A 20,302-nucleotide genomic window follows, 5' to 3' on the forward strand; every position below is an offset into this window, starting at 1 on the left:
AGCTATAGTGAGTTTGGTGAGGTAGAGGATTTAGAGAGGGGACTCTTGAGCCAAGGTGTGCTCTCCTCTACCAGCTAGTGCTTGTCTCCATTGTACAACCCCATTGCAGCTCGGGGGTCCGTGCGGAAGAAGAGTACCCAAGGAGTAGGCTGGGAGGTTAACCGGTGAGTCTTCACATTTGGATCAAGTGCGTCATCATTCACTCGCAGAGATGACCAGCTACCAGGGAATACCAGCAACAACAGAGCAAGCAGAGTCTCGCCTTCTGGTGAACGGTACATATGTATTTCATTACTATTGATCTTAGTTAAATGTACGAAAATGTTAGGGTATGTTTCCTGAAATGAGTGACAGGAAGGTGTGTGCTAATAAATTTGAATTTGAATGTGTTTCCTTTCTGGTTGCCCTTGCTGGTTAAAAAAAAAAAAAAAAATGTGTACTTAGTCTGAACATGGTCCTTACATTTGGTATCAGAGCACAAATTGAACCCTTGAGGCCTATGGACCCATGCATGCATGACTAGCTTTGTTTGCTATATATCGGTATTTTTTCTAAAATCAAATTACTCAAGTTTCAAAAAAAAAAAAAGTCTGCCATACATCACTAGAAAACTTTTGATTTATTATTGTGGTCGGGGAAGTTTAAGGTTCGATCAAAACACTATGCTTATTAGCCCACTCGCGTTCTCGTTATGGCATGGGAGATCCATATTGGCTGTCTACGAATCTTTTACCAGTGTACATTCTCTCTGTTTGCTCATCACAGTTTTAATGACTCTCGTAACTCTTGAAATGATAAAAAATAAAAAAAAACATTTATCAAAACCAATAATAGCCGGTTAGTCCTCTTTTACATGCCCAGAATAAAAAAAGTTCGCGTATATGGGGGTACGCTCATTAAGCTGTAAGTTGAGAAAATTGCAAATCCTTTGAGTCTCTGGGAAAAAGTAAGCCCAGAAATCTCAATCTAATAAATAGACGCCATGGGGCCTTCGTTCCTTGCAAGGTATTTCACAAAATAATCATTGAGGATGAGTAAATTCATTGAGCTCAACAACAAAGGCGTGGGTATATTCGATATTCTCAAAGGGCAATGCCAGCTGCTATTGAATTGTAATATTCCAGAGCCCCTTTCAATCATAATTTAGAAGTCCACAATCGTAATTTTATTGTCTGTGGATTGATGGAGTTGGCCTAAACTATCATCAATTCCTCATTCCTACAGTTGTTGGTTTCCATAGTGCTGCACAGCAGAAAAACCAAAGAGCAAAAAGTTCTATAAAGAAAATAAAGGGTTAAATTTCATGAATTCTGGTCTTTTCTTCAATACCCTGAAATTCCATGGATTCTGTTTTGCTTTGTTTTATCCCATGAAGAGCTAAATAATGTAGCAACCTAAAATTACGTAAACCACATCCTCTGGAAAATCGTGTGGGGAATCCTAGATTGTTCACACTCATAGAGCGTTCCATAGTTCAATGGTTGCAGACGCCACTACTAAATTAATAGCAGGGCCGAACGAAGGGAATCCTCCAATTCGTCTCCTGTACCTGTCCAAAACGATCTGCAGTTGTCTTTTCTGAACCACAAAGGCTCTCGAGCTAAAGCTCTAAGCTGTCCAAGCTATCAACCATTGAGTTCCCGAAAAGCAACCTCCCAATGAAACAATTTCTCGCCTTCTAAAACCCTGCTCACCATAGCTGATTATGTCAAGTTCCATTGCACTGGTAAGTACTAGCTGCTACGTATAATCTATCAAATGCCCTTCTGGATTTATACTTGAGCCTCTTGCGCTGTGGATCCCTAGAAAAGGGATTAATCCCTTGATTGAAGTCAGCAATACTGAAAATTGGAAAGGAAATGTTTGAGTGTGCAGGTTTGCCCATAAACCAGGGATGTCCACGTATCGTAAACAAACTTAAAATAAGCAACATACAGATAAGAATCTAACGCCTTAGTTAAGGCCACTCATGCATGTTTAAACTGCTTGCGTTTTATTTAAATGGCGAGTTTCAGGGTTTGACGAATGATTTGCAAGTGGATTTTCTGCATTGTAAGTTGGTTTTCATCATTGAGGGATGAGTTCAAGGAGAATCTTATTCGATGTGGGCTGATTTTTTCACCTCGAGTATAATGTGCAATGTGCTATACCGTACAATGTGCTTTCTCTCTCTCTACCTTTTAGGACATTATAATATTCAAAGTTTTCTAAAAAAAAAATCTACCATATCAATATCTGAATCTGTATCCTTAATTATATCCTGGTAGCTCAATTGTTACTTGTAAACTAGCTCTCGATATTGACAAAAAAGTAAACTCAATGTCTACATTTGGGAATCTAGTTACGAAAATCAGAGTTTATAGGAGATGAAAACAATCTTGAAAGGTTGAGATCCTGAACAGCAATTTATCTCAGAACAGACTTTTGGATGAACTTGATGGAAAATGATAGGCACCGGAAGGCTCTTCACAAGAAAAATAGGAGTTACCAAAAGATGTGTTTATAAATCTTGCATCAGAGACATACCCAGCCTCTTCATCTGACCAGATATATTTTCCCATGTCACATAAATTTTCTGCATCTATACGTTTGATCTGTTCTAATGGGAAAGTATATACTTTGTTATTGATGTGAATCCCGTTGCACCCTGGACTCTTTTTCACTCTCATGTTTTTCATCGTTTCCCTTATCTTCTCAATGTCATTCCATTTGCCAGCGGCCGCATAGATGTTTGACAGCAGCACATAAGGTGCGGGATTTTTAGGATCCAACTGTAAAAGGCATTTTGTTGCATGCTCTTCCAATTCTACATTCATATAAATTATGCAGGCACCAAGTAGAGATCCCCATACAGTAGCATCTGGATCTATTGGCATTTGGTTGATAAAGTCAAGTGCCTCGCCCAAGTGCCCTGCACGGCCAAGCAGGTCAACCATGCAGCAATAGTGTTCCATTGCAGGTGATATGTGGTAATAGTGATTCATCAGGTTGAAGTAATGCCTACCATCATCCACAAGTCGTGCATGGCAGCATGCGGACAAAACACTTACAAAGGTGACATGACATGATCTGGGTTTATGCCAGAAGCTAGCATTTTCCAAAAAGTTGAAAAGTTTGCTCACCACATCCATGCATGGCATATCCAGCAATCAATGCATTCCATGAGACCACATTTATAGCCGGCATTATCTCGAAAAGCTCAAGGGCCTCATCGACAAGTTCAGTGCAAACGTTGGCAGGGCAACAGCGGGACATTGTCTAAGTTTATAGACGCAAACAATTCTTACTCCCTTCAAACCCCTCCACCATGGCAAACCACAGTAGAAATGGAGACTGACAATCGCATCAGAACATAGAGAATCCTCATTTACTATGGATTCAGAAAACGATGATTAACGCGAAATTGAAAATGCAGCCAGCCCCTCTTATGACTGTGAAATGATTTCCTGTAAAATGACTCAGCAACGCCTCCTCTAGCAAAGATGATTTCCTGTAAAATGAATCAGCAACGCCTGTATGCAATCATTGTATTTTTTTCAAATAGTAAGCAAAACTGTAAACCTTGTTCAGTTCTTTCCATTAAATTTTCTCAGTGTTCAGAAGTTGTGAAATGCATCCATGCTGGAAGGTAAAGTGACCCTGCTTTAATTAATTTAATATTGTCTTACAATAGAATGAGCTTGTTTGTAAATTTTGGCCATTTGTCTTCTCGGGTGGGTAGAAACAACGTTTTGAGTGTCTTGACGTTTGGATTGTGACTTGGTAGGTTTAATGGTATATTATAATTATATGATAATTTTTACCACTCTACAACTATGCATGGAAACAATATGATTATTTCTTTCTCAAAGGTCTTTTACCAAAGAAATATATTTATATTTTACTTTCTTACCAGCAAAATAGTTAGCATTCTGCGCCTCTCCTAATGGTGATGCTAGAGATATTTACAAATTAACATATAGACACATCTTTGCTTGGATTATATCCTTTTCCAGGTTTTAAGGGGCAAAGGCACACATATTCCTAACATTAAAATTAATTTTGTATTGCAAACACAATGTTTGGGTGAGAGTTAATACTAATCTAGTAGATTTAGTATTCCAATTATTGTGTATAGGGAATGGGAAGTCCCTAGAAATATTTGGGGCTTTTCTTGTGGCATGCTCCTTCTAGAAAATGCCATCAATTTACTTTAAAGAATCAAATTAGTTGATAATTTCCATTTAAATGAACATGTGACCTAGTTTATTTAGCGTAAACAGATCATATAAAGTTTTAGGAATCCCTAAAAGCAAGAACTGAGATTGCATGACATATAAAATCGCTGTCTTATTTTGAAACAGATCAGATGGATGTTTCATCTTAGCTTATACAATGGGTATATGAGATTTTAAGTGTTTCAAAAGTTATTGTAATCATATAATACATGAAATTTTTATTTTTCCTGTTAAAGTGGAAATTTTTAATTATATAATTATCAATTTAAGTTACTAAATCTCATGCAATCCAAAGCTGGATTGTGTAACAACACAATATTGGGAATATAAGGAATTTAGTAAACAGACAGAAAATCGAACAAAGGGTGCGAAGAACAATGGAAATGTAAACTAAGAAAGTAAAAATAATATCCAACGGAGCTCATGCACCTTTGAAGAATGAAGGCGTAGCTCACATGTGTATTATGAGTCGGGTACCATAATGGTGACAAGTTGCTTTCTTTCTTCTATCCATGCTCAAAGATGGGTAGTGTCACCCTTTGATCGAGAGTTCTCTTTTGATGGAAAGCTGGAGCGATTGAAGAATATTGATCTTTTTTTTACAAGGGATGCTCATTTTATTTTGACTGTAATTGTATATAGAAGGGAAAGGAAGTATAGTGTTTTTACAAGTTTATACCATTTTTGGTGTCAAATTTATGTGAACCACCTCAGCTTGCGTATGGTCCGTGAACTTTGTAGTGTGGCACCTAATTGGATACAATGTTTAGCTCTTGGAAATCTTGTAACATGGTAGTATAAATCCTATGGCTTCTAGCACAAAAAAAAAAAAGAAAAAAAAAAGGGTCTTTTAGAAGTTGTCAATGTCTTGATTTTGATGACTTTAGTATCTTCAGTTAAATTCCTACATACATTGTTTCTCTGCTTAATTGGCAAAGAAAAATAAAGTTGTGGAAGAATATTCAGAAGCCTTTTCCATTCATTAAAACATGGAACATGTAATCATATACATTCGACATTTTCCATTCATTCAAATTTGGTAAATCTAGAATATTTAAAATATCTTTCTTCGATATTTGTATTGCAAATTTCTTTGCAACGATTTCCATTTCAATTGCATTTACAATTTCATGGATTCTGTGCGGTTGGTCGAGTATTTTGGTCTGTAAATCATTTGATATTTTAATGTTTTCGAGCAGGTGTTTTGCCATAGGGGATTTAAGTGGGATATATATTGAAGGTATTATTTTTAATTGAAATAAAATTTCCAATAAAAATTTACAGTGTAATTCTAATTATTTTAGTTTCTATTAAGTATTCAACTTTCTTAACTTATTGTGATTTCTCTCTTGATGTTTAGCTTGCTCATTTTGGTTCCCTATAAATTGATACAATAAAAAGTAATCTAATATAAACTTAAATCATAATAGTAGTAATAGAACTATATTTATTCTTGAAACTTCTATAAAGAATTTATCAAATTATAATAGAATAAACCCTTGTTGGTAGATGAAGGTTGATTCCAAGAGTTCAGCCTTATTTAAGATTTATTTTATCCACAACAAAGAATGATCCAGCAAAGAGTGATTATGAACATGCCATGTCTAAATAGGTCTTATTGTTTATCAATGGTAAAGGATTAACTGAGACTAATTCCATTTAGAACAATTGAAAATGGACCAGAACAACAAGAAGCAACATAGGAGCATATTACAATCATGATAATATTATACATTGTAATATTTATAATTTATATTTTAATCTGTGTTTTGGCTCTTTCAAAATTTTCCACCATAGGCAGCAGATTTTCAATTACATCACCTTGAATGCTAGATGCCAAACTTAGTCGTTCTTTCTCTGCTCTCTTCCTGTAATCACGACAACTTTAAAGATTTCACATGGAGTTTGAGCTTCTCTTTGTTTGATTTGATTGACTTCTTTGTTCAATGTTTTGTAATGTAACAAGAAAACTTTTCCTTTATGACTTTTTGGATTCTTTGCTAGTTCGTAATGCAGAAATAGAGCTATAGTATTGGTTTATGGTTATCTGGAGCACCATACTTCTACCAATGCCATTCGATACAATCAATGATCATTTTAGACATGGGTTTCTCTCTATTGTTTTACATTCTTTGCATATCTTTGGCTTCAATCCATATAGTTTTTAGTTCTGCTTGGAAATCAAGCAAAGACTGGTAAATGATGTCTGCCTGCCAGCTTTGGTCACTAGTGAAACTTGCTATATGCTTTGTCTTCCATTAGCTTGGATGGCCAAACTGCGAGAATATGCATTCCTCATCACCAGGAAATTAAGAGCCTTAATAGTCACAATACCTTTAAAGATTGCAACAATATTGCACTCCTTATCATTACGTTCAGTAGGATTAAATGAAGATAGGCTCCAGATAGCCTCACTCGCTTACCCTAGCGAAAGGAAGTAGGGTAGCTGGGTTTGAAGGGATGAAGGTTTGGACTACTCATTCATTGCAAGTGACGATTACGTTCTATGTAGTTAACATCTTTCTATCTCTAGATAGTGTGTACCATTAGGTATCCGCTAGAAAAGAGTAGTATGCATTTATTTTAAAGCGCAAATGGTAGTGGTACAACATTGAACTTTCAGAACATGGATCATGAAGGTAAATCAAGTCTCTAAGAAGGTGTAGTAGGCATTGTTAGGTCCCCCTAGCAAGCAGTGGCATATGTTCATTTTCAAAGTACTAATTGTAGTTCCTAACAAAATTGAAGATTTAGAACATGGTAAACAAAGGTGGATTACGTCATAGGTGAAATATCAAACAATAATTAACACCATTATTATTGACCATTACAAATATTGAAGTCCAAGCTTAAGGTGGGTAGTTCCTCCTATGAAAAAGGCATAGGCATCCCCTATGAATTTGAGTTAATACAAAATTATTGCTATCTTAATTGCATGATTGAATGAATAAAACTAGAGAGATTTCTCCTAAATTAGTAAATTTGTCATTTGAAGGAAGGTGGGTGTTATTAATTGTTGCTTTAAATAGTGGTGATTGTGATTATGATGATTTTGTTGGAAAAGTTTATGTATGATGCTTCCTTTAACTATTAATTTTAATAATATCTATAATGTATGTTTTGTACATTTATACAAAAAGTGGGTTGCAATGTTCCCCAGATATAGTCCTTCAGTTATAACGGAATTCGTGTTATAGATACCTTGGGAAAATTTTAACCTGCCCACAAGAAGGTTGGCAAGAGTTTCAGGAAGGGTTCCTATGATTATGTGTCGCCGTTTCTCCTTTATGTTCTAAGGACTTCGGGACGAAGTCCATTGTTAAGAGGGGGTGTATGTAGTGCCCACTCTAGTCTCTTGACCCTAATACGACATTATCTTAGACACTCTATTCTTCGAGGACCTCAGATTGAGGATCTGGACCCATGACACTATTATTAGCGATTGAGATATTCATGGTTGTGATGTTATGAATGCTTTCCATTGATATTATGGTAGCATGAATGGTTATATATCTTATCTATTAGTACTCTGATGATTGCAATATTAAATAGTTAAGTGGTCTCTATTTGAAATTATGACGAGGGTAGCAAAGAATATGTATGCGCTCTACTAAAAGCATAATGAGGATAAATTTTATGGATAGGTATATTTCTACGATGTTACGATGTTGATAGCTTAATGAATAAGTATGTCTCCATTGATGATTATTGATGATAGCCATGAGGGATGTGTTCCCTATGTTACTTACTTCCTTTAGTTCAGGCTTACAATGGACAATGATGTGAATGACCAGGAATTGTTAATGATACTATTATGATAATTGACTAACATTGAGAAACCGTGTCACTGATGATTATTGAGTATGGCAAGGAACCATCAGAGGCACTCGCATATGACGAGTTGATGACACCTGGTTTGACGAAAATTCATATTATTTTATCTTTGAAAGTCTAAGTCGATCTTAGAATCTGCCATATATGTTTAACTATATCCTGATGATATATTAATGGTTGCAAGCACAGATTAGTTGCTTGACCGAATGACTCACACATGGGTAATGGGGTTGTACAAGTGGATGGAACTACATGGGAGGGGTGGGACAGAGTCCCTGATCTCACCCACTAGCACTCCCGCCGTGACTTGGGCTGGAAGGGTTGAAACACCTTCGCCTTGAAATCACGATGCCATGAGGGCAGGTTCCAAAGTTGGTTCGCTCATGAGGACTTTACCATGGGGCGCGCATCAAGGCGGATTACTTGATCCCCGACACCATTAGTCTCACTATAGCAGGCAACATAAGAGATGACAGTGGTCTATGACGTTGCACTATACTTTCCCCTCGTAATCACTGGATGCTTGAAGGGCAAGTGGTGTGGCACCCTTGGAACTTCAGGGGAATTTCTTGAAGGGCACGACCAACTTGGCACCCTTGGCATCACAAATAAACTATTAGGTGTGGCACCCTTGGAACTTCTAGGGAAGTTCTTGAAGGGCACAACCAAACTGGCACCCTTGACATCACAAATAAGCTATTAGGTGTGGCACCCTTGGAACTTCTAGGGAAATTCTTGAAGGGCACAACCAAAGCTTGGCATCCTTGGAATCATTAAAAATAAATATAAGCAATGAATGAAAACTAGGTAAATTTACATCAAGGGTAAATGATGATTATAAACCAATGTAATTAAATCAAAAATAAAACTTGGAATAAGGAGGATCCTAGGAAGAATTAAAATAGAGTACCTTAAAAATTCTACCCTTCCCATTTTTGAAAACACTAGGAAGATTATGTGGTTTAATTAGGAAAAAGGGGAAAGACAAACAAAATGGTAAGGATAAAGATTAATCCTAAACTAATTTAAACCTAATTAAGAAAAGGGGAAGGTGAATTAAAATGAGAATAATAAATTAAATTTAGAGAAATGTAGAAAAGTTCCATGTGTCAACAACCAGCATAAGAATATCCATCTAGGAGATAACCTGGGTTAAATTAGAGAGTAGATTGGGGATAAAATCTTGACTCATTAATTGACTTCAAGTAATGAACACAAATTAAGGAATAAAAGGGGGGAATAAAGAGACAACTAGGAGAAGAAATAAGAATCTTGTTAAGGTGAAGAAAATATTAGTTTTAAATAAAAATTTAAGTAAATAATTTTGGGAGACCCTTGATGTGAGAATGACACATGGGTGGGTGAATAATCAAGCTATTAAATTATAAAAAAATAACTAATTATGCATGACATGACAAGTGTCACCTATGAGGACTCCTATAAAAGAAGGGGCAAGCCATGGAAGAGGGGACTTTTGGGAACCATATTGTTGGATGGATGAGATGTTGTGAGAGCAGTGATGACGAAGCTATAGTGAGTTTGGTGAGGTAGAGGATTTAGAGAGGGGACTCTTGAGCCAAGGTGTGCTCTCCTCTACCAGCTAGTGCTTGTCTCCATTGTACAACCCATTGCAGCTCGGGGGTCCGCGGGGAAGAAGAGTACCCAAGGAGTAGGCTGGGAGGTTAACCGGTGAGTCTTCACATTTGGATCAAGTGCGTCATCATTCATTCGCAGAGATGACCAGCTACCAGGGAATACTAGCAACAGCAGAGCAAGCGGAGTCTCGCCTTCTGGTGAACGGTACATATGTATTTCATTACTATTGATCTTAGTTAAAGGTATGAAAATGTTAGGGTATGTTTCCTGAAATGGGTGACAAGAAGGTGTGTGCTAATAAATTTGAATTTCAATGCGTTTCCTTTCTGGTTGCCCTTGCTGATTAAAAAAAAAAAAAAAAATGTGTACATAATCTGAACATGGTCCTTACATTTGGTATCAGAGCACAAGTTGAACCCTTGAGGCCTATGGGCCCATGCATGCATGACTAGCTTTGTTTGCTATATGTCAGTATTTTTTCTAAAATCAAATTACTCAAGTTTCAAAAAAAAAAAAAAGTCTGCCATACATCACTAGAAAACTTTTGATTTATTATTGTGGTCGGGGAAGTTTAAGGTTCGATCAAAACACTATGTTTATTAGCCCACTCGCGTTCTCGTTATGGCATGGGAGATCCATATTGGCTGTCTACGAATCTTTTACCAGTGTACATTCTCTCGGTTTGCTCATCACAGTTTTAATGACTCTCGTAACTCTTGAAATGATAAAAAAAAAAAAAACGTTTATCAAAACCAATAATAGCCGGTCAGTCCTCTTTTACATGCCCAGAATAAAAGAAGTTGGCGTATATGGGGGTACGCTCATTAAGCTGCAAGTTGAGAAAATTGCAAATCCTTTGAGTCTCTGGGAAAAAGTAAGCCCAGAAATCTCAATCTAATAAATAGACGCCATGGGGCCTTCGTTCCTTGCAAGGTATTTCACAAAATAATCATTGAGGATGAGTAAATTCATTGAGCTCAACAACAAAGGCGTGGGTATATTCGATATTCTCAAAGGGCAATGCCAGCTGCTATTGAATTGTAATATTCCAGAGCCCCTTTCAATCATAATTTAGAAGTCCACAATCGTAATTTTATTGTCTGTGGATTGATGGAGTTGGCCTAAACTATCATCAATTCCTCATTCCTCCAGTTGTTGGTTTCCATAGCGCTGCACAGCAGAAAAACCAAAGAGCAAAAAGTTCTATAAAGAAAATAAAGGGTTAAATTTCATGAATTCTGGTCTTTTCTTCAATACCCTGAAATTCCATGGATTCTGTTTTGCTTTGTTTTATCCCATGAAGAGCTAAATAATGTAGCAACCTAAAATTACGTAAACCACATCCTCTGGAAAATCGTGTGGGGAATCCTAGATTGTTCACACTCATAGAGTGTTCCATAGTTCAATGGATGCAGACGCCACTACTAAATTAATAGCAGGGCCGAACGAAGGGAATCCTCCAATTCGTACCTGTCCAAAACGATCTGCAGTTGTCTTTTCTGAACCACCAAGGCTCTCGAGCTAAAGCTCTAAGCTGTCCAAGCTATCAACCATTGAGTTCCCGAAAAGCAACCTCCCAATGAAACAATTTCTCGCCTTCTAAAACCCTGCTCACCATAGCTGATTATGTCAAGTTCCATTGCACTGGTAAGTACTAGCTGCTACGTATAATCTATCAAATGTCCTTCTGGATTTATACCTGAGCCTCTTGCGCTGTGGATCCCTAGAAAAGGGATTAATCCCTTGATTGAAGTCAGCAATACTGAAAATTGGAAAGGAAATGTTTGAGTGTGCAGGTTTGCCCATAAACCAGGGATGTCCACGTATCGTAAACAAACTTAAAATAAGCAACATACAGATAAGAATCTAACGCCTTAGTTAAGGCCACTCATGCATGTTTAAACTGCTTGCGTTTTATTTAAATGGCGAGTTTCAGGGTTTGACGAATGATTTGCAAGTGGATTTTCTGCATTGTAAGCTGGTTTTCATAATTGAGGGATGAGTTCAAGGAGAATCTTATTCGATGTGGGCTGATTTTTTCACCTCGAGTATAATGTGCAATGTGCTATACCTTACAATGTGCTTTCTCTCTCTCTACCTTTTAGGACATTATAATATTCAAAGTTTTCTAAAAAAAAATCTACCATATCAATATCTGAATCTGTATCCTTAATTATATCCTGGTAGCTCAATTGTTACTTGTAAACTAGCTGTCGATATTGACAAAAAAGTAAACTCAATGTCTACATTTGGGAATCTAGTTACGAAAATCAGAGTTTATAGGAGATGAAAACAATCTTGAAAGGTTGAGATCCTGAACAGCAATTTATCTCAGAACAGACTTTTGGATGAACTTGATGGAAACTGATAGGCACCGGAAGGCTCTTCACAAGCAAAATAGGAGTTACCAAAAGATGTGTTTATAAATCTTGCATCAGAGACATACCCAGCCTCTTCATCTGACCAGATATATTTTCCCATGTCACATAAATTTTCTGCATCTATACGTTTGATCTGTTCTAATGGGAAAGTATATACTTTGTTATTGATGTGAATCCCGCTGCACCCTGGACTCTTTTTCACTCTCATGTTTTTCTTCCTTTCCCTTATCTTCTCAATGTCATTCCATTTGCCAGCGGCCGCATAGATGTTTGAGAGCAGCACATAAGGTGCGGGATTTTTAGGATCCAACTGTAAAAGGCATTTTGTTGCATGCTCTTCTAATTCTACATTCATATAAATTCTGCAGGCACCAAGTAGAGATCCCCATACAGTAGCATCTGGATCTATTGGCATTTGGTTGATAAAGTCATGTGCCTCGCCCAAGTGCCCTGCACGGCCAAGCAGGTCAACCATGCAGCAATAGTGTTCCATTGCAGGTGATATGTGGTAATAGTGATTCATCAGGTTGAAGTAATGCCTACCATCATCCACAAGTTGTGCATGGCAGCATGCGGACAAAACACTTACAAAGGTGACATGACATGATCTGGGTTTATGCCAGAAGCTTGCATTTTCCAATAAGTTGAAAAGTTTGCTCACCACATCCATGCATGGCATATCCAGCAATCAATGCATTCCATGAGACCACATTTCTAACCGGCATTATCTCGAAAAGCTCAAGGGCCTCATCGACAAGTTCAGTGCAAACGTTGGCAGGGCAACAGCGGGACATTGTCTAAGTTTATAGACGCAAACAATTCTTACTCCCTTCAAACCCCTCCACCATGGCAAACCACAGTAGAAATGGAGACTGACAATCGCATCAGAACATAGAGAATCCTCATTTACTATGGATTCAGAAAACGATGATTAACGCGAAATTGAAAATGCAGCCAGCCCCTCTTATGACTGTGAAATGATTTCCTGTAAAATGACTCAGCAACGCCTCCTCTAGCAAAGATGATTTCCTGTAAAATGAATCAGCAACGCCTGTATGCAATCATTGTATTTTTTTCAAATAGTAAGCAAAACTGTAAACCTTGTTCAGTTCTTTCCATTAAATTTTCTCAGTGTTCAGAAGTTGTGAAATGCATCCATGCTGGAAGGTAAAGTGACCCTGCTTTAATTAATTTAATATTGTCTTACAACAGAATGAGCTTGTTTGTAAATTTTGGCCATTTGTCTTCTTGGGTGGGTAGAAACAACGTTTTGAGTGTCTTGAGGTTTGGATTGTGACTTGGTAGGTTTAATGGTATATTATAATTATATGATAATTTTTACCACTCTACAACTATGCATGGAAACGATATGATTATTTCTTTCTCAAAGGTCTTTTACCAAAGAAATATATTTATATTTTACTTTCTTACCAGCAAAATAGTTAGCATTTTGTGCCTCTCCTAATGGTGATGCTAGAGATATTTACAAATTAACATATAGACACATCTTTACTTGGATTATATCCTTTTCCAGGTTTTAAGGGGCAAAGGCACAAATATTCCTAACATTAAAATTAATTTTGTATTGCAAACACAATGTTTGGGTGAGAGTTAATACTAATCTAGTAGATTTAGTATTCCAATTATTGTGTATAGGGAATGGGAAGTCCCTAGAAATATTTGGGGCTTTTCTTGTGGCATGCTCTTTCTAGAAAATGCCATCAATTTACTTTAAAGAATCAAATTAGTTGATAATTTCCATTTAAATGAACATGTGACCTAGTTTATTTAGCGTAAACAGATCATATAAAGTTTTAGGAATCCCTAAAAGCAAGAACTGAGATTGCATGACATATAAAATCGTTGTCTTATTTTGAAACAGATCAGATGGATGTTTCATCTTAGCTTATACAATGGGTATACGAGATTTTAAGTGTTTCAAAAGTTATTGTAATCATATAATACATGAAATTTTTATTTTTCCTGTTAAAGTGGAAATTTTTAATTATATAATTATCAATTTAAGTTACTAAATCTCATGCAATCCAAAGCTGGATTGTGTAACAACACAATATTGGGAATATAAGGAATTTAGTAAACAGACAGAAAATCGAACAAAGGGTGCGAAGAACAATGGAAATGTAAACTAAGAAAGTAAAAATAATATCCAACGGAGCTCATGCACCTTTGAAGAATGAAGGCGTAGCTCACATGTGTATTATGAGTCGGGTACCATAATGGTGACAAGTTGCTTTCTTTCTTCTATCCATGCTCAAAGATGGGTAGTGTCACCCTTTGATCGAGAGTTCTCTTTTGATGGAAAGCTGGAGCGATTGAAGAATATTGATCTTTCTTTTACAAGGGATGCTCATTTTATTTTGACTGTAATTGTATATAGAAAGGAAAGGAAGTATAGTGTTTTTACAAGTTTATACCATTTTTGGTGTCAAATTTATGTGAACCACCTCAGCTTGCGTATGGTCCGTGAACTTTGTAGTGTGGCACCTAATTGGATACAATGTTTAGCTCTTGGAAATCTTGTAACATGGTAGTATAAATCCTATGGCTTCTAGCACAAAAAAAAGAAAAAAAAAAGGGTCTTTTAGAAGTTGTCAATGTCTTGATTTTGATGACTTTAGTATCTTCAGTTAAATTCCTACATACATTGTTTCTCTGCTTAATTGGCAAAGAAAAATAAAGTTGTGGAAGAATATTCAGAAGCCTTTTCCATTCATTAAAACATGGAACATGTAATCATATACATTCGACATTTTCCATTCATTCAAATTTGGTAAATCTAGAATATTTAAAATATCTTTCTTCGATATTTGTATTGCAAATTTCTTTGCAACGATTTCCATTTCAATTGCATTTACAATTTCATGGATTCTGTGCGGTTGGTCGAGTATTTTGGTCTGTAAATCATTTGATATTTTAATGTTTTCGAGCAGGTGTTTTGCCATAGGGGATTGAAGGTATTATTTTTAATTGAAATAAAATTTCCAATAAAAATTTACAGTGTAATTCTAATTATTTTAGTTTCTATTAAGTATTCAACTTTCTTAACTTATTGTGATTTCTCTCTTGATGTTTAGCTTGCTCATTTTGGTTCCCTATAAATTGATACAATAAAAAGTAATCTAATATATAAACTTAAATCATAATAGTAGTAATAGAACTATTTTTATTCTTGAAACTTCTATAAAGAATTTATCAAATTATAATAGAATAAACCCTTGCTGGTAGATGAAGGTTGATTCCAAGAGTTCAGCCTTATTTAAGATTTATTTTATCCACAACAAAGAATGATCCAGCAAAGAGTGATTATGAACATGCCATGTCTAAATAGGTCTTATTGTTTATCAATGGTAAAGGATTAACTGAGACTAATTCCATTTAGAACAATTGAAAATGGACCAGAACAACAAGAAGCAACATAGGAGCATATTACAATCATGATAATATAATACATTGTAATATTTATAATTTATATTTTAATCTGTGTTTTGGCTCTTTCAAAATTGTCCACCATAGGCAACAGATTTTCAATTACATCACCTTGAATGCTAGATGCCAAACTTAGTCGTTCTTTCTCTGCTCTCTTCCTGTAATCACGACAACTTTAAATATTTCACAGGGAGTTTGAGCTTCTCTTTGTTTGATTTGATTGACTTCTTTGTTCAATGTTTTGTAATGTAACAAGAAAACTTTTCCTTTATGACTTTTTGGATTCTTTGCTAGTTCGTAATGCAGAAATAGAGCTATAGTATTGGTTTATGGTTATCTGGAGCACCATACTTCTACCAATGCCATTCGATACAGTCAATGATCATTTTAGACATGGGTTTCTCTCTATTGTTTTACATTCTGTGCATATCTTTGGCTTCAATCCATATAGTTTTTAGTTCTGCTTGGAAATCAAGCAAAGACTGGTAAATGATGTCTGCCTGCCAGCTTTGGTCACTAGTGAAACTTGCTATATGCTTTGTCTTCCATTAGCTTGGATGGCCAAACTGCGAGAATATGCATTCCTCATCACTAGGAAATTAAGAGCCTTAATAGTCACAATACCTTTAAAGATTGCAACAATATTGCACTCCTTATCATTAGGTTCAGTAGGATTAAATGAAGATAGGCCCCAGATAGCCTCACTCGCTTACCCTAGCGAAAGGAAGTAGGGTAGCTGGGTTTGAAGGGATGAAGGTTTGGACTACTCATTCATTGCAAGTGACGATTACGTTCTATGTAGTTAACATCTTTCTATCTCTAGATAGTGTGTACCATTAGGTATCCACTAGAAAAGAGTGGTATGCATTTATTTTAAAGCGCAAATGGTAGTGGTACAACATTGAACTTTCAGAACATGGATCATGAAGGTAAATCAAGTCTCTAAGAAGGTGTAGTAGGCATTGTTAGGTCCCCCTAGCAAGCAGTGGCATATGTTCATTTTCAAAGTACTAATTGTAGTTCCTAACAAAATTGAAGATTTAGAACATGGTAAACAAAGGTGGATTACGTCATAGGTGAAATATCAAACAATAATTAACACCATTATTATTGACCATTACAAATATTGCGTCTACAACAAAATTACAAATAAAATTTTAAATAAACATAAGAAAAAAATGGAATTTGAAGAGAAAATGAAATTTGAAACAAAGTTACAAAGTACAAACTAAAAAATACCTTGCATTTTAATCGTCCTATCAGTGACAGCCATCTCAAAGCCAAATGTGCCACCTGACATCTTATATGTCTCAATTTGTCTAGAGATCTCTATACGTTGTTCTGGAGATCTCACCATCTTCTGGACACAGGTTAATAATCCTTCCACGACCTCAGCATCAAAATCAAACCCACATGCATAAGAAAATGCAGGGTTCAGGAAAAGCCCAGCAGCATGAATGGGACGATGGAGTGTGTTGTTCCATCGCTCATCAATCACTTCCCATAGAAGGAGTTGTCTCTGAAACCCATCATCTTCCTTATCATCATAGTAGGACCGAATGGCTTCTTTGGCCCTGTCCATGGCTTCATACAAATAGCCCATTGCGGGCTTCTCACCATCAACCAACCGAAGAACCTTTACCAAAGGTTCAGTAACAGCGTACACCTCCTGCACTCCCGCCCAGAAGTCTTCCTGGTATGAAACTAGTCTGCACACGGCCTCTCCTTCTGGTTTGCGGCTCATTGACGAAGCACGCCACTCCTATGAAAGAAACATTCTCTTCAAATCCCACATAGAATTCAAGAGGGATTGAAGAGATATGAAACTCGTCGCAAACCGTGTAATGGCGGGGCACACCAACTCTTTGTTGTTGGTGCATTTTCTCATCAAGCTAAGCACAGATGTGTGATTGTAAATAAATTTTGTGATGCTTTTTGATGAGTCAACAATATCTTTGACAAAGGGAATTTTCCCTATGTCCTCTAACATCAAATCAATACAATGGGTAGCACAAGGTGTCCAAAATAAAGTAGGATGCCTGTCCATAAGCATTCTACCAGCAGCAACATAATTTGCAGCATTGTCCGTTATGACTTGGACAACATTTTCTGCACCCACCTCCAAAATAAACACATCCGGCAAATCACATAAAGTTCTTGCATCTTTGATTTGATGAGTTGCATCAATAGATTTGATAAACATAGTCCCCTTGGGACAACTAACCAAGAAGTTTATAAGGGTTCTCCCCTTTTGGTCAGTCCAACCATCTGACATAACAGTGCATCCTGTTTGTGCCCATGATGCCCTAAAATCCTCCAATCTTTGGGTGCAGTCACGCTTTTCCTCTTGAAGAATCCGGCCTCTAAAATCATGAAGAGAAGGGATTTTGTACCTCGGGCCAACACTGGCAATAGCATCAACAACAATGTTACCAGACTCGGAATCGGCAATAAATCGGCGAGGCAAAAGAGCGAAGAGTTTTAATCGGATCGGGAAAAAATCGGGAAAAAATCGGCAAATTCATTAAATAAAAATATACACATATATTGAATTAAAAAAACCATTTTTCATTAATATTGGGTAAAGGTATGTCCAAACAATGCATAATATCAATAGATGTCCAAAATATCATGAATAAATAAGTATCTCATATATGTTATGAGTCCACACATGATCCAAAGCACCGAGTCTTGAGTCCTTAGAAGCATATTCTTCTAAAAGTTTACAAAAAAGTAAAAAACTGCATACTAATCAGAAAAAAATCAGCAACTAAGAGTCTAAGACTCTTAAGAGTGAGAACTAGAAGCAATTCCTCCCGCTCCTTCGCTTGCTTGACTCTCAAAGTTCTCCAAGTCATGAAGGCTGAAAAGAGGAGGCTCATCTAATTGAACCCATTCTGCCGCATTTGTAGCTTGCAAATCTAACTCTTCAAGGTCAATTGGTGAATGATCAATACCTGTCATTATCATGAGACATTGAAATGTGAATTAAAATTTCACTTTGAAGTTTGAACTTTAAACTTTTAAAGTACGAACTAGATTATGAAACCTTCAAATTCAAGCTCTCGAATCTCACCTTGTATTTGTTTGTTGCGAAGTCGTAGATTGTAATGGACAAATACAAGGTCATTCAAGCGCTTTTGTGTCAATCGGTTGCGCTTCTTAGAATGTATTTTCTCAAACATGCTCCAGTTGCGTTCACAACATGAAGCACTGCATGCTTGGTTTAAGATTCGAATGGCAAATCTCTTCAAATCTGGCGTATCACTACCAAAGTTTTGCCACCAAAGACCTAGCAAGTGGTAAGGGTTTGTGAGTAGAAGACTAGAAGTACCAAATTAGTAAATAGTAAAAACTTAAAAAGAAAATAAAATTTAATAAAACATTTAACATACAAAATAAAGTTTAAACAAATTTAATGAATTGATGAAGCCTTCAAGCTGGGTACCTGGCAACATCTTTGACCTTTGTCTTATAGCACTGGTATAGGCAAACAATTTAGATGGTGTCCTATAATCTTGTAGTTGGGAAAAGACACGACTTTGTTGTTCTGGATCAGGGAAGCACCTTTCCAAGCATGTCATAAGTCCTCTGCCAACCTCCCCATCCTCATTAAATTTGCTCTTATCATAAAAATATTGTGGGTTTAAGAAGTACCCAGCATCATGTAAGGGGGAATGCAATTGCCTATCCCAACGTGCATCTATAATGTCCCAAAGAGGCATATACTTTGTCTCATCATCCCCATATCTTCTTTTGATGGCCTCCTTTGCGAGATCCATCGCCTCATAAATGTAACCCATAGCGGGTTTGTCACCATCAACCATCCTGAAAGTTCAAGCATTCAAATTTAAAGAAATATGAAACATTGTAAATAAAAAGAAGCTTGAAATGAAATTTAAAAAATGAAAAAGTTAAAAGACTAAAAGTACCTGAGAACTCTAACAAGGGACTCCGTCACAGCAATAATCTCTTCAGCATCTTTCCAGAAGCCATCATTAAACACAAGTGCAACAATTTCAATGCCTTCAGGGGTCTTGGAATGTTTAGATCCCATCCACTCAGGTCCCAAGAACATCCTCTTCAGATTTATCTTTTGCTCAACCACAGATTGCAAAGATATGAAATTTGTTGCAAATCTAGTCACTGCAGGTCGAACAATTTCTTTACCTTCAGTGTATATTCTCATAGTGTTTAGGACAATAGTGTGGTTGTATAGGTATTTGGTTATGGATTTTGCCTTCTCCACAACCTCATGTATCCAATGAAGCTTACCAATGTCCTCAAGCATTAAATCTATGCAATGGGCAGCACAAGAGGTCCAAAAAATAGTGGGGTGCCTCATCTCAAAAAGTCTACCAGCAGCCATATAATTCGCTGCATTATCGGTGACAATTTGTACAACATTTTCTTCTCCCACTTCTTGAACAACTTCCTCCATCATTTCACAGATAAGTTGGGCACTCTTAACCTTATCTGAAGCATCCACTGACTTGAGAAACATTGTGCCTGCGGGACAAGATACAAGGAAATTTCTTAAAGTTCTATTTCTCTGATCTGTCCATCCATCACTCATGATGGTGCACCCTGTTTCTACCCATGATGAACGAAACTCAGCTAGCAAAAGCATGACATCTTCAACACTCTCTAACAACATATCTGTCCTAAGGCTCTCTGATGTAGGGGCTTTGAACCCTGGACCTGCATTAGCAATTGCATCAATCATAGCTTGCCAATAAGGACTTCTGGCATAGTGGAAAGGTATGTCAGAATAGAACCAAAAGTTAGCAATGGCCTTGCTTGCCTGAATATGGATATTTTTTTTCC

General features: G+C 36.7%; 1 protein-coding gene across 2 annotated transcripts; it reads right to left on the minus strand.

Moving 5' to 3' along the window:
- Window positions 1–18,211: 18,211 nt before the first annotated feature.
- On the minus strand, window positions 18,212–19,992 carry LOC149203815 (uncharacterized). Of its 2 annotated transcripts, XR_016253643.1 has the most exons (3): window positions 19,408–19,992; window positions 18,552–19,303; window positions 18,212–18,432 (listed from the first exon to the last, which is right to left on the minus strand). XR_016253643.1 is itself a non-coding variant. In XM_089400251.1 (2 exons), exons 1-2 carry the CDS (start codon window positions 19,977–19,979, stop codon window positions 18,862–18,864), a joined length of 1,014 nt encoding a protein of 337 aa, XP_089256377.1. In that variant the 5' UTR covers window positions 19,980–19,992; the 3' UTR covers window positions 18,212–18,861. The 2 variants fall into 2 exon arrangements, 1 of the variants encoding a protein (XP_089256377.1); XM_089400251.1 differs by having other exon boundaries at window positions 18,212–19,303.
- Window positions 19,993–20,302: the final 310 nt, after the last annotated feature.

The sequence above is a fragment of the Pinus tabuliformis genome, chromosome 2_1, assembly GCF_031772625.1.
Source record: "Pinus tabuliformis cultivar Carrire ecotype Pingquan chromosome 2_1, CPIR1, whole genome shotgun sequence".
Classification (NCBI taxonomy): Eukaryota; Viridiplantae; Streptophyta; class Pinopsida; order Pinales; family Pinaceae; genus Pinus; species Pinus tabuliformis.